At 33.6% G+C, this 14,981-nt stretch overlaps 1 protein-coding gene across 2 annotated transcripts; it reads right to left on the reverse strand.

Moving 5' to 3' along the window:
* Positions 1-1,780: 1,780 nt before the first annotated feature.
* LOC120117072 (DCN1-like protein 4) lies at positions 1,781-12,786 on the reverse strand. 2 transcript variants are annotated; one of them, XR_005515600.1, is made up of 10 exons: positions 12,694-12,786; positions 11,720-11,804; positions 10,461-10,535; positions 10,340-10,376; positions 9,702-9,785; positions 9,524-9,584; positions 9,319-9,425; positions 3,504-3,569; positions 2,576-2,732; positions 1,781-2,437 (listed from the first exon to the last, which is right to left on the reverse strand). XR_005515600.1 is itself a non-coding variant. In XM_039137408.1 (10 exons), exons 1-9 carry the CDS (start codon positions 12,782-12,784, stop codon positions 2,637-2,639), a joined length of 702 nt encoding a protein of 233 aa, XP_038993339.1. In that variant the 5' UTR covers positions 12,785-12,786; the 3' UTR covers positions 1,781-2,437; positions 2,588-2,636. The 2 variants fall into 2 exon arrangements, 1 of the variants encoding a protein (XP_038993339.1); XM_039137408.1 differs by having other exon boundaries at positions 2,588-2,732.
* Positions 12,787-14,981: the final 2,195 nt, after the last annotated feature.

Consider the following 14,981-nt stretch of genomic DNA (forward strand, 5'->3'; position numbering starts at 1 on the left):
AATTTTTACGAATCTAAACCTCCTTTTAGATTATTTACAAGTGTGGGATTTATAATTCTGTTTAATATCTTTCATTTCAAAGTCTATATATTATATCGCTTTTGAAATATGATTTTTTTTTTCTAACGTAAGTATGCAATACTCTTCTTTTACTACTGCTTTTCATTTCTGGATTGTAATTCACTCGTTCCATTATTAACTGCACTATTCATCCGTACCCAAAACAGGGGAGCATCTAATCTTCTTTTTCAATCTACTGGTGTCGCTTTTTTCACCTTTGCTTTTGTTATTTTCTCTCTCCTTTTTTGACCCTAAACCCAAAGCAAGAGTTGTGTTACCAAACCTTGGTTCTCTCAAACATGTAATCTACATCCCGATGAGGACATGACTCATGTCGTATATCAAGAATACAGTGATTTTTCATGCCTCACCGCTTACCCTAAGCCACTCAATTTTTGTCACCAATTACTGTTTTTCTTTAGAAAAAGATATAAGATATTGGTTACTTTAATTATCATTTAAAGATTCTTGCATGCTGTCATCTTTCTAAAGTGCCGATCATGAAGTTGGCACATTATTTGCTCTTTTCTTTATTTACTAACATCACTTTCTTTTTTGATCTTTACAGTTGGAATATATTTTATTAATGCAATTCAGTTACAAAATTCTGAAAGAAAAAGAAAAGAAAACCCATAGAAGCATTGCCAAATAACATTTTGGGTCCCACATATAAGTTTATGTCGCTCTAACATTAACTCTCTGGTCTTAAGATCACATTTAACTATTGCATCCATCAGGCCTCGATGAATTAAAATGTCAACAGCAATTCCCTTGCTAAAAGTGACTTTTTCATTATTTTTCAGTTACCAAATGACTTTTAAGACAAGAATATATATAGATTATATGTTTTTTAAAGATAAATAATAATAATAATACCCCCAATAAAAAGAAGCTTTTTGGGTTAATCAATGAATGTTATACTTTACGTTAGCTTATATAACATTCTTATGTTACGAACTATTTTACTTCCGCACTGCCCTTAACGAAAGCCAAGACTAAAACTCTCGGACAATGAAGGATTACAAATGATAAGATTTGAGTTGAAAGTCTCGGTTTTTTTTTGGGATACCCATCTCTTAAGAACAAGAAACAACTTGACTAAACCTGGGTTATGACCTACTTTTTTTCACAGTTTGATTTCTGCTTGATCCTTTTTTTAGTTGTCCCAGAAGAAAATGCACCCTTACAAAACTCCAACCACTCAAATCCTCAAAAAAAAAATGTCCCCTCTCTTTTCAATAGAACATCAAGCAGTCATCAGGAACAACTAAATGGCCAGGACAAGGAGACCATCAAATCTAACTCCTACTGGGATGACCACACTTGTCATAAAGTGAATGGACATAAGCAGACATATGGACACAAGGAAAAGCATCCAATTTATGCACTTGGTTAACTCCAAATCATATGCTCCAAAAAGGGCTACCTAAAGTTGGATTATCCACGACAACTTTCAAGTCCTTTTCACAAGCATGACATGTAACCAACCATCAAGCATAAATCTTATCAAGGCATAAGCATGCGAGGCAGAGCTGTCTCCATCAGACATGTTTCATGCAAAGAATTGGCAGAGCTCATTCAATTGACGAAGTGTGAAGGCATAAGCATGACATGTTTCAAGCATGCGAGGTACATTCCATTGATAAAATTTACTAAGTGTGAAGCATACCAAACCTGATGTTCACCAGATTGTTTGGCGGTGCCCTTAGGAAGTTATATGTAACTTAAAATGCTGGTTGCGAACGACAGGTCAATATAGGCACATAAAGAGTTGTCTATGACAGACAACGGTTGATCTTGACAGGGCTGTATGAAAGAAATATTACCAATTTGGGCGATGGATCAACTTTTTAAAGAGGGGGGATGTGATAATGAGAAAATTGTTGCTACAATCCATCCTTTAAGGATCATCCTTGAACCTCAAGGGTTGCAGGTGCTTAGCATCATCAGCTCGCATGCTAATAATGAAGCCAATACCTGTCAAAACAGACTGGGGAGACAGGGGAACCAGTTGCAGGGAGATTTTGGCATGTATTAACTTGTTGCTAGTTCCGCAAAGAAATTCTATGCAAGAAATACTTTACCTTCTTGGAAAAAAGGGACGGAATTGATATAAAAGAGATAAATCAAAATAAAAATCAGACAAATTTAACATCTTTTTAATCTGGTAAATAAATTTCTTCGTAATATAACATCAAAATCCAATAGTTTTGAATATCAAGACAGAAATACAATTCAATATATTGAGATTGTCTTCTGCATATTTGTGACATGAAAATAATTTTGGAAGGTATGTTCTGGGGAAGACCTTCATGTTTTGATGTATAAAGATATAAAGGACCAGCTGGTGAAACATGGTTCTGCAACTCGAATATTCCTGGCAACAGATTATTCACAATAATATCTTATTAAATAATGGCAAGCTTAGACACTTGCACCCCCCCCCCCCAAAAAAAACATATAAGGCTAGAAAAAGGGATCAAAGAAAGGAGGAGGTTTAAACTTTAGAAATAACCTGTTTTAGTACCGAATGGAGTTCAAATCTGAGAATCAAGTTGAGCAAAGCTAATTAGAGTTTAGCTCTGCTTCGCCTGCATCCATTCAACAAAGATGTCCAGGATCAACGGCCAAGCAAGATCAGGATTATAATTACTGAGGTCTGGGAAATTTATCTGCATATATCAAAAACGGGAAAATGCAAGCGCTTGCTCAATTATTAACATAAGGATGATCTCAAACAAGACAACTGTGTTATTATGCCATATAATGGTGCAAGGATGCAAGTAACAATTATGTTTTTATTAGAACTACAATATTACATCCCCTTTATTTCTAGTTCTCTGTCCTATCTGATGATAAATAATAGAAAAATGTACACTTATCATTTATTGAACAGCGACAATAGACAAATTCCTAACATTTATAATTTTATATAGTTCCAATTCTTATGCTTAAGAAAGTTGCTTTGCATTATTGTTCCATATTTGCAAGTAAACCAAGAAGTTTAGAAATCAGTTCCGGCCCAAAATATACACAGTTTTAGCAATGAATGAAGATAACAACAAAAAGTGGATAAAAAGAAAACGAAAAGAACACAACAGACAACAATAAAAACATTAAAACTCTTATGAGGAAGGATTCAATTATAATCACAACCTGCAAGAAGAGAGGACACCTCTTCGGTCTTCTCTATTATTCTACAAATATGCTTTGGGGATTATGCTACTATGTCTTCATATACTAGCAAGAACGTCATACAAAATACACTAGTATAATTCTATAGTTATCCCAGAGTCTTTCTTTAAAAATAAAATTAAAATGATTTCTAAGTGAGCATGACCTGTGAAATTTGAAGAATTATTCACTGACTATTTTACATGATGGAGCATATAAACTTGGGAAAACAATAGAAAATTCCATGACAAGAACTAAGTTTAACGTACCTCATTGCAGAATCGAAAAAAGCCCATCCATTGATCCAAATTTATGACCTTATAATCGCTCTGAATCTACACTAGAAGACAAGCATGGTATGAAGCTCATTTTACATTGTTTTATATTTTTTAGGTTTGGATATAAAGGGTATTTAGAATTATAGCCTCACAATAACAAAGAGCAATTTTTCTGTGTAATCTAGTGTGATGGTTGCAAGATAATGGAAATATAGAGAAGAGATTTCAGGAAGAAGCAGAAAAGATATGAGAAATCAAGAATTCATTCAGAAAATATGCATAAATTCTCTCTTTACAGGTACCTGTTTTATTTGTATACAATAGTACTAGAGAATCTAGCTAGCTAGCTGGCTGTCCTTGCCTAACTAATTTGGTTACTTCAATAGGAATTGGGCTTCACATTTGGGCTGCTCGATTGCTGGATTAATGATAGCTTGTGCCTCTCACATGCCAATATTAGGTATCAATTCCCAATTATGCTTTCAATCCCTAACCCTTGACTCTCTCCTTCCCTAAATTCCTCTTCGCTTTCTCGTCCTTCTCCCCCGACTGGGACAATACCTGCTGCTGGAGACGATCCTTGTCCCCAAGGATCAAAGTTTGGAAACTGTCCTCTGAGAACGGTATAATCTTCCCAGGTATCACTCGTCTCGTCTAGGTTTGTCCATCGCACCAGTAATTGAGTAACAGGTTTGTTTTGTCGATTTACGATTCGTCTGCCCAATATCTTACATGGCTCGATTCGAAACTGACCATCTTCATCCACTGCAGGAGGATCCGTTGAGGATATTGCTATGTCCCCAACGTGTTTCTTCAAGAGACTCACATGAAAAACTGGATGCAACCGTGATGTCTCCGGTATGTCCAAACAGTATGCGACCTCTCCAATTTTCTCCTTAATTTTGTAAGGTCCATAATATTTGGCTGCTAACTTCAAATTTTTTCTCAGGGCCAGGGAAGTTTGTCGATAAGGTTGCAATTTCAGGTAAACTTCATCCCCGACTGCAAATACCCTCTCTGATCTTTTCTTATCTACTTGTTGTTTCATTCGATCACTAGTTGTCGAATGTCTTCTCTGCTACGCATTAGTTCACTTACAAACTGCACTTTTGTTTCTGTTTGCCATATCATTGTAGGAGGTTTGTAGCCATATAATGCTTGAAAGGGTGTAAGTTTTAGGGCAGTGTGGTAGGTGGTATTATACCACCACTCTGCATGAGGCAACCATTTAGCCCACTGTTTTGGTTGAAAATAACATAAGCCTCTTAAATATTGTTCAAGACACTGATTAACTCTTTCTGTTTAGTTCTCTCCAAAAGAGGCTAGTGAATGTCTTGTCTCTATCTGAAATGGCCATTTTAGGTTGGCCATGAAGCTTATAGATATTATCCAAATACAGTTTAGCTACATCAGCTGCAGAGTAAGGGTGTGACAATGCCAAAAAATGGTTGTATTTCGTAAACTTGTTAACCACCACTAGGATACAATTTTTCTTCAATGATGTAAGTAACCCTTCTATAAAGTCCATAGTAATTACCTCCCAAGCCTGCTGAGGAATAGGCAGTGGTTGTAGCAATCTTGGTTTAGCAACATGCTCCACTTTAGTTTGTTGACAAACTGCACAAGATCTTACATAAGTTGCCATCATAGCTTTAAGCCTGGCCCAATAAAAATAAGATCTAATCCTTTGATAGGTGGCTTAAGTTCCTGAATGACCTCCATAAGGTGAATCATGTAGGTTTTGAAGAATTTGTAGTCTCAGAGACCCAGCAGTACCAATATATACCCTATCCTTAAATCTAAGGATACCCTTTGAATATTTCCACTTAGGATTAGCAGTGGGATTTACAGTTAAAATGGAAATCCATTCAGTAGCCAGTAGATCCTCCTTATAACTTCACTTCCTGAACCCAGCTAGGAATGGCTAAGGTGGTTCCCATAGCAAAGCACTGACCTTGATCTTCCCACTGTCTAGATAAGGCATCTGCTACCACATTTGATTTGCCTTTTCTATATTGAATAGTGTAGTCCAGTCCCAATAGTTTAGTCAATCCTTTCTTTTGAATTGCAGTAGTTAATTTCTGCTCCAATAGGTATTTCATAGGTTCATGGTCTGTTTTGATGATAAAAGAATTGCTCTCTAAGTAATGTCTCCCTTAGAGACTGCTAATAGAATAGCAAGATACTCTATTTCATAAATGGAGAGGGCAGTATGTCTAGGACTAACAGCCTTACTAAGAAATGCAATAGGTCTGCCATCTTGAGATAATACAACACCTATACCTCCTAAACTGGTAGAGCTAAAACAGGGGCAATACACATAGCTCTTTTTAGATCTTCAAAAGCAGTCAAGGCTGCACTGTCCCACTTAAAATTGTCTTTTTTTAAGCATTTGTGTCAAAGGTTTGCTGATAGTGCCATAATATTTGATAAACCTTCTATAGTAGCCTCTTAAACCCGAAAACCCTCGCAAAGATTTTAAGGATTTAGGCAGAGGCCAATTCCTCATTGCTTCCGCCTTACTAGGATCAGTAGCTACTTCTACAGCTGAAATAATATGCCTCAAATACTCCACTTGAGTCTGTCCAAAGAAACATTTGGACAACTTTGCAAATAACTGGTTAGTTTGCAAAATATCCAAAACCAATTGTAAATGAGTAATATGGTTTATCATAGAACTGCTGTAGACTAGGATGTCATCAAAAAAAACACCAAGACAAACTTTCTAAGGAATGAACTAAATAATCCATTCATTAATTCCTGAAATGTAGCAGGAGCATTAGTGAGACCAAAGGGCATTACCTTAAATTCATAGTGGCCCTGATGAGTTCTGAATGTTGTTTTGTAAATGTCTTCATTTTTAATTCTGATTTGCCAATAACTTGATCTTAGATCAATCTTTGAAAAATAGACAACACCATGTAGTTCATCCAATAAATCTTCCACAACAGGAATGGGAAATTTATCCTTGACTATTATATTGTTTAGCTGTCTGTAATCTACACAAAACCTCCAAGTATTATCCTTCTTTTTAATTAGGGGACATGGAGAAGCAAATGGGCTTTTGCTAGGTTGAATAATAGAGGAGGATAGCATGGTAGCAATTTGTCTTTCCACTTCAGCTTTTTGGTTATGGGGAAATTTGTAGGGCCTTAAATTAACAGGCATATACTCAGGCTTAAGAGGAATAGCATGATCATGGTTTCTTGTAGGTGGAAGGCATGTAAGTTCAGTAAAAATAGAGTTGTATTTCTCTAATAGAGGTTGAATAGCTGCAGGAATGGGTTTTGAACTCTTTGTCATAGTCAACAGTACTACATGCCCCAATATAGCAGAGTCTGAAGCTGTCATTTTCAATAGTGTAGCCCCTGAAATTTGTTGCAAAAAATTTGAGAGTTGTTGGCCATGTATAACAATTTGTTCATCTTGATGTACAAAACTTAGTGTCATTTTGTTGATGTCCATCAAGATTGGACTGAATAATTTCATCCAGTCAACACCTAACACCATATCACTTCCACCCAATTTAAGAAGTCTAAAATCATGAATAAAATAATGTCCTTGCATCTGTCATTCTACCTTATTACATCTTGCTGAGCTGTAGAGTTACTGTCCATTAACCACTGTAATTGCTAAAGGATAAGGTGTAGTCACTTGAATACCTGCATCAGCCCATTATGGTGTTAAAAAACTGTGGGTGCTACCACTTTCAATTAAAATGTTTAATGGTCTGCCTTGAATGGTGCCCTGAATTCTCAATGTATTATGACCAATACACCCAGTGATAACATTCATAGATATTTCTAGGCTCTCCTCTTCTTGTAACACTTGTTGATCTGAATCATTTGGTAAGGTTTCTGAAGGTATAGCAGTTTCATCTTCAATCATCATGTTCAAATGTCTTGTCTTACATTGATGGCCTGGAGCAAATTTTTCACCACACTTAAAACATAAGTTATTCTGTCTTCTGTAGTCTAGAAGATTCTATTTTGGAGGTATAATACATGGACTTTTCTGTTATGGGGGATTTGGTTTAGAAGTAGGTAATGGGTTTGGGTAGGGTGGGTTTCTAAGAGATGTTCGCTCTCGCTTGTTCTCAAATTCAACGGAGAGCTCATACAGTTTAGCTTGCCTGCAACCTTCAGAAAGTGTTTTAGGTTCTAGGCCTTAACTCTGTGTTTAATGTCTTCTCTTATTCCACTGATAAAAAGAGAGACAAAGAACTCTTCACCTAGAGTATGGTTTTGTAAGAGCATGTGAGGTTGTAGTTCCTCAAATCTGTCCTGATACTCCTCGACTGACCCTTTCTGCACTAATTTTGTAAACTCCTCAACTCTGTCAGCAAAAGACTTGTCACTAAACCTATGGCAAAGGTCTGCCTCAAACTCATGCCATATCACATGGTGTTTTTGCATGATGTAACCATCAAACTAAATTTCTGCCTTCCCCATTAAATACATCGTGGCCACCTCCACTCTTTGTTCCTCCGCAATACTACATAGAGAAAAGTACTTAAGGCATTTTTATATCCACCATCTTGGATTAATTCCTTCAAAAAAAGGCAGCTCAATCTTGGGTCTATGCCACATCAGTCCTGAAGTGTTAAAAGACCCCCGAACCTCTTTTATCCTCCTCTAGGCCAACTATATTATTTCTAACAACATTGTTCTCGCCCATTTGGTTATCATTTTTAAAACTAGGCAAATCGTCTGATTTGGATCTTAAAATCCCAGAATCATCAAGTTTATAAGTAAACCTAGTCTTATCATTAGTCACTGTAACCTTTACAGGTTGTTTTCCATCTTTTCTAGAAGTGTTAGGGGTCTGTACCTGGTCATTAGCAGACTGGTTCTGATTCCCGTTTCTGCCAGTTAGAATCTTCAAAAGTTTCTCCACGTGCCCCTGATTTGTGGTCATCCTGGATTCCAAAGAAGTAATACGGTTCTCTTGGTTCTCCCACTATTTAGGAATTTTAGTATCATCTTGGGATTGTTTGACCAAGATTACTAATTCTTCAAGTTGTTTTTGTAATGCAACGAAACCAAGTGTTTCAGACATGCTTTGGGTTTTCTTTGGCATTCCAACAATGATTGCCAGGAAAATTTGGCTCTGAATACCAAATTGTGATGGTTGCAAGATAATGGAAATATAGAGGAGATTTCAGGAAGAAGAAGCAGAAAAGATATGAGAAATCAAGAATTCATTCAGAAAATATGCATAAATCCTCTCTTTACAGGTACCCGTTTTATTTGTATACAATAGTACTAGAGAATCTAGCTAGCCAATTGGCTGTCCTTGTCTAACTAATTGATTACTTCAACAGGAATTGGGCTTCACATTTGGGCTGCTCGGTTGTTGGATTAATGATCGCCTGTGCCTCTCACGTGCCAATACCAGGTATCAATTCCCAATTATGCTTTCAATCCCTATCCCTTGACTTTCTCTTTCCCCAAATTCCTCTTCGCTTTCTCGTCCTTCTCCCCCGACTGTGACATCTAGTCCATTTTCTAAAAGATTAAACATTTAAATCAGATTAACTCTATTTTCTAAAGAAACATTTGAAGATTCCATCAGTGTAAGTATAACAACGTGCCCCAATCTAATAAAAGATTTAACAGACATTTTAACACACACATTTATATATACACAGTACAGACAATCCTAGCAGCTAAAACTGAAATGTCCTCGTCCCCCATAATAACATAGGACTTTGCGTCTGTATAAACAGAAACATAAAGGAAATGGATAAAATAAGCAGAAGCAACTACAACCCCAGAGATTAAATGCAATAATTGCCTCAACACACCTTCAAATACTCAATAAAATAGTCAACCTGCGCACGGAATTGGGATCCTAAAACAAGATCCAGCAGTTGACATATGCTTTCAGTATCAATACTCTTTTGTTTCTCCTCTGCAACAGTGAATACGAGAAAGTAAGTAGGAGTGCAATCAGGAAAAAGAGACGGTGTACAGACATCCAAGCTACATACCACAATATTATCATAATACCTGTCAGGCAATAGCAGAATGAATAGGAATAGAAATCCTCGAAGTTTGATGGCCTCCTGACCTATTTGTAATATAAAAAGAAAATATCATCACTTTTGCAGACATTTCCACAATAATAAATCATACACACGAAACAAGTCAATTAACCTCAGGTATAAAGCAGTTCAGAATTTTCTACCTCTTTTTCTAGCTCCGGTAGGGCCTTCTTTAATTTACTTACAGTATCAGCCCTCAGTGCTTTTAATCCTCTTCGCCATTCCTCCTATAAAGATAAGATTCAAATTTTATTTTCAGTGGATAATTTAAATACAAGCACGTACAAGAACATAACAAATACATACAGAGCTTGGGATTTAAGGAATCATTATATTGCTAGTTAGACGTACAATGCATCAGCCAACCTATACCCAGGTTATTATGACACATAACTGTATAAAGAAGAAACTCCAGTCAACAGAACTTTTTTAAAATATATAACTAAAAAGTATTTCCACAACTCTTAGATATCATGATCAAGTCATAGATATTGGAAATTGATTATAAACGTGTACAATCAATACCCAAAAATGGAAATTAACAAAACCATTGCTGATAACTGAAATCTAGGCATTGCCATGCAGCCTACATGCCAGACTCAATATAAAAAGGGAGACTGGAAACTTATTATTCTATACAAAATACCATGATAAAGAAGAAAAATAATCAGAGGGCATAGGAAATGATAGCAATTTCATTCAAACCAAAACATTATAGATCACATTAACAGTTAAATTATAAAAATAAAGGGAAAAGGTAAAGGAAAACAAAAACTCTTACCAGGGTAAAGTATCCTTGTTTTTCGGCTTTCATTTTCCTGACATCAGCACAATAGTTTCAACATAAAAGCTTAGGATAAAAGTTATAAATGTGTTATTGGACGAGTTTATATGGCAGTTACCAAGCAAGCATCAAGATCCTAACATCTGTGTGATCAACTTCCATGTCAGAACATAGAGTTTCAATCCCTTCTGGGCTGTTAAAATAGTGCATCATAACATTAGAATTTAGTTCAAAATAGTCAAGCAGCATTTAGTTTCCGTGATAATGAAACTAAATTTTAATGAATAACACTAATAAATTATAAAAACTGTAGTTAAACATGCAGCTATCAGCATCCCTACTTCAGCTTTGCAGTCAGCTATATTTTTGTGTATGACCTCCTGAACTAATTCCATTGTTTTTGGGCACTTCTATTCTATGCAGCTATATCTCTTCGATTCCTAAAGTACCCTCATCCAACACATTTGATATACAGAAGTAGGGAGTTCCAGCCTTATAGAAAACTTAGAAAAGACAAAATCAATTATTGCTGGAAACATACCTATATCCATGGGGACTCGACAAGTGCAAAAGACCAGTTAGCTTGATAGCTATCGTGGTTAATCAATCATTCTATAAATTGATACAAGCATATTACGCTTCAAAATTATCTAAACAGAAAACCGGGACTGTGTCCCACATAGTAAAATTTAATCTTAACTTCATTACAGCTCCCTATAGAAAAAACAAATCCTATAAGCACAGCTTAAATGAAAGAATAATTGTTATGCTCCAATGCTTACTTGGTTATTGTGAAACCATCTTTTGTCAATGTTGAAAATATTAAGAATTAGACCTTTCCGACAAATAATTTTGAAATTTGAACTCCACATTTTATACAAAACAGAAATTTAACAAACATATAAACTATTGCTTATATGCACATAAAGTCTGCTTGAGCAGTAGTTTATGAACAAGAAGGTATGAACTCGATCAGCATATCAGTTACCTGATCGAAAAGATGTAAACTTCATAGCAGATTGGCACATTGAGTCATCATGAGCTCACATATCAGATTGTGACTAGGATCCCTAACATCTATATGAAAGATAAGTGCACAAAGTCTCACATGGAAATATTACTCCAATGGTTGTACTAAACAGATATAATACGATAGTATATATATGTTGAATGACATTGCCTAAAAAATACAAAATTTCAAAACAAAAAGTTACTTAAAAAAGGGTTGGGTGTAACATCAGTAGTTATCTAAAATCCATATAACAATATAATTCTCCAAAATTACAAAGGTACCAAAAGACCTATTTCCCCTTGCTCAATGTAAATACCAAAATTACAAATACCCTTACTGAATTGCATATTCCACTAAGCACTTACTCAATCATACCAGACGACATATTGGCATACAAATAAAACTGGTTGTCAATCCGTTCCATCTCCTTTGAAGATGCCTTACTTGAAGCTAAGAAATATAAAAAAAAAGTTTCATGTCATTAGTTACAAAACCTAAGACAGCTTGGTCAAAAAATTTGAGAAATATTACTTTAAACCACAGGTATATCATACATGCAACATATATTGATAACAAGATAGAATTTTTTTTTCAATTATGACCATGGATTTTGCTTCAATTTTCATCTTCTCTTACTAAACCCAAACATGATTTTAAGATTTAACTACCTTAAAAAGATTGCATTCAAGCTATAATCCACCTTAAGGATTTTGCTCCAGTTTTCAACTTCTCTAACTAAACCCAATTTTTCACTCTTTAATATTTAACTATATTAAGAAGACTGAAATCAAGCTATAATCTACCCTTAAGAATTTTGCTTCGATTTTCAACTTCTCTACTAAACACGATTTTCGAAACACTTTCAAGATTTACCTTAAGAAGACTGGCATTCAAACTATAATTTACCCTTAAGATTGGCATGTATTCTCTTAAGGTTCAAAGACGTTCGTCTTCCCTATTGTATCTAAGTTCAAAAGATTATTCTTATTTTTTCCTCCCCGTTTTCCCAGTTTTAAATCATTTCATAGGAGAATTAATTTCAAAATAAAACCCGAATCCTTTTGCTAAGCTTAACTTTGCTAGATAGTTCATCAATATCCGCAAAATCTACCAGAACTATACACACATATGGTAAGTTACTTTGTTTCTTTCTTCAACCAAAACCGAATCCCTTTATAGAAATCAAGCAGAAAAATGGGAAAGTAAACAAAATTTAACAATCAAACATATAGTAAAATTTTGAAACAACAAAAAAAAGAGAAAAAAAATGAAAAGGCGAACCCAGCTCCATCAAAATTTGGAATTAAAAAAATAAAGCAGAAGAGAGAAAGGGAAGTACCGGTGCGAAAGAGATCGGAGGGAGAATAAGAAATCGGGTTGGTTGAATTGGTTTGACCCGTTTTTTTGGATGCAGATGCAGAGCGACGCATCCAAAACAAGCTTTTCATCTATTTATTTATTTTTAAGGATTCGAAGGTCCTATGTTGAGAAATGAAATTTAATGACTAATTTACTCCCCCCCCCCCCCACCCAAAAGAGATTACTTTTGACTTTCTTTTTCCTTTTTCGATTAAAATAACTTGATTGCTACCTTTGGCTGACCACTCTATCGGTTTTTACCTTGATTCCTTTGTTTTTTAACATGCTAGTTTTCCCCCCAAGGTTGGGTGATTTTTATATGTACTGGGTTTTTTCTTGAAAATATATATTATTTTAAGTTACAATAATGATATATAATTACAAATACAAACAATATGTATCTGAATAAATCATAAATGTAATTAGTTATTAAAAACATAATTAATCTAATAAATAACAGGGTAAACTATATATTTAATCACTAAATTATCACTTTTGTTCCATTTTGGTCTTCTAATTCTTTTAAAATCATTACCAACATTACGTTTTGATTTTATTTTGATCACCCACTGTTAAAAAATTAATAGAAATGCTGACGTGTTACCATATTATAAAATCATATCATCATTCCAAAAATAAAAATTTATCACATCATCAGTTCTATTAATTTTTTTAACAATGAGTGATCAAAATAAAATCAAAATATAATGGTAGTGATAATTTTAAAAAATTAGTTTGATTACCAAAATAGAACCAATGTGGTAGTTGAGTAACTAAATACGTAGTTTAACCTAAATAACAAATAAATTAATAATTATAAAATACAATCAATCCATAATAAATTTAGGAGAAGATCTACATATAATGAATAATTTAATTTTTTATACAACATTTTGATAAATTAGTTATTTATATTATATAAATTTTATGTATTGTACTAATATTTATATTTTATTTTATAAAAATGTTATATTTTAATTATTTTTATATCATATTTACGTTTTTATATTAAAAAAATTATTTTAGATAAATAAATTTAATAAATTTCTGAATGACATTAGTCTTAAATTTAAATTTAAATATTTTGATAAATTAGTTATTTATATTATATAAATTTTATGTATTGTACTAATATTTATATTTTATTTTATAAAAATGTTATATTTTAATTATTTTTATATCATATTTACGTTTTTATTAAAAAAATTATTCTTAGATAAATAAATTTCTGAATGACATTAGATCTTAAATTTAAATTTAAATATATTTTTCATTTAATATATATTTTTATAAATAAAAATAAATAAATATAATTATACTTTTATGAGATGAATTATACTATAAACCATTTAATTTAACATTAATTTTAGAATAATTTTTTTATCTAGTAATCCACCTATTCTTAAGGTTCCATTTTGATCACCTAATTATTTTCTTAAATCATACCTAATATTATATTTTTATTTTATTTTGGTCTCTCGTCGTTAAAAATTAAACAGAGCTGTTGATGTGGTAAATTTTTTTTATTTTAAAGATGACATGCCATTACCTTATGGTGGCACATCAACGTCACCGGTTTTTTAATGATGGGTGGCCAAAACAAAATTTAAATGTAACATTAATTATGGTTTTGAAGAAAATAGTTAGCTGACTAAAACAGAACTACTAGAATAAGTAACTAAATACGTAGTTTACCCATTTTTATATAAATTGTTGACTTTTAATTTCATAAAATTACATCACAAAACTTTCATAATTAGAAAATTATGTTCTAATGAAAAATGACTCACCATGCACTTGTAAATATTAAAGCAACTTTTATTAAAATTATATTTTAATTACATTAGTTATTGAGTCTATAGACAACCACGTAAGGTATTGGTGTGTCAATTAATACATTTTTTAAATTTTTAACATAAATATATTAAAATAAAATTTATATTATTTAAAATAAAATTAATCACTTTTTGAAAGTTTATGATGATTGAGGATAATCCTAATATCCCATATGTAATTTAATGTAGAATATGATTTTGAGATTGAAAAGGTGGTATCAAGATACGGTCCAACTCAGGAATGGTCCAATGGGCCTAATAGGTAGCCTGATCCGTATAATGTTTTTGATGTAATAATAAAATATTGCAAGCTGAGTGGTTTACCTACAAGCATGGTGATCCGGCGTGTCGTTCATCTAACGCAACGCGTCCTCCCCGTATATCGGCATCGCATCGCATCGCATCGCACCACAATCAGCTACTCCGGGTATTT

Source organism: Hibiscus syriacus, unplaced genomic scaffold (assembly GCF_006381635.1).
Source record: "Hibiscus syriacus cultivar Baekdansim isolate YM2019G1 unplaced genomic scaffold, ASM638163v2 tig00110318_pilon, whole genome shotgun sequence".
Lineage (NCBI taxonomy): Eukaryota > Viridiplantae > Streptophyta > Magnoliopsida > Malvales > Malvaceae > Hibiscus > Hibiscus syriacus.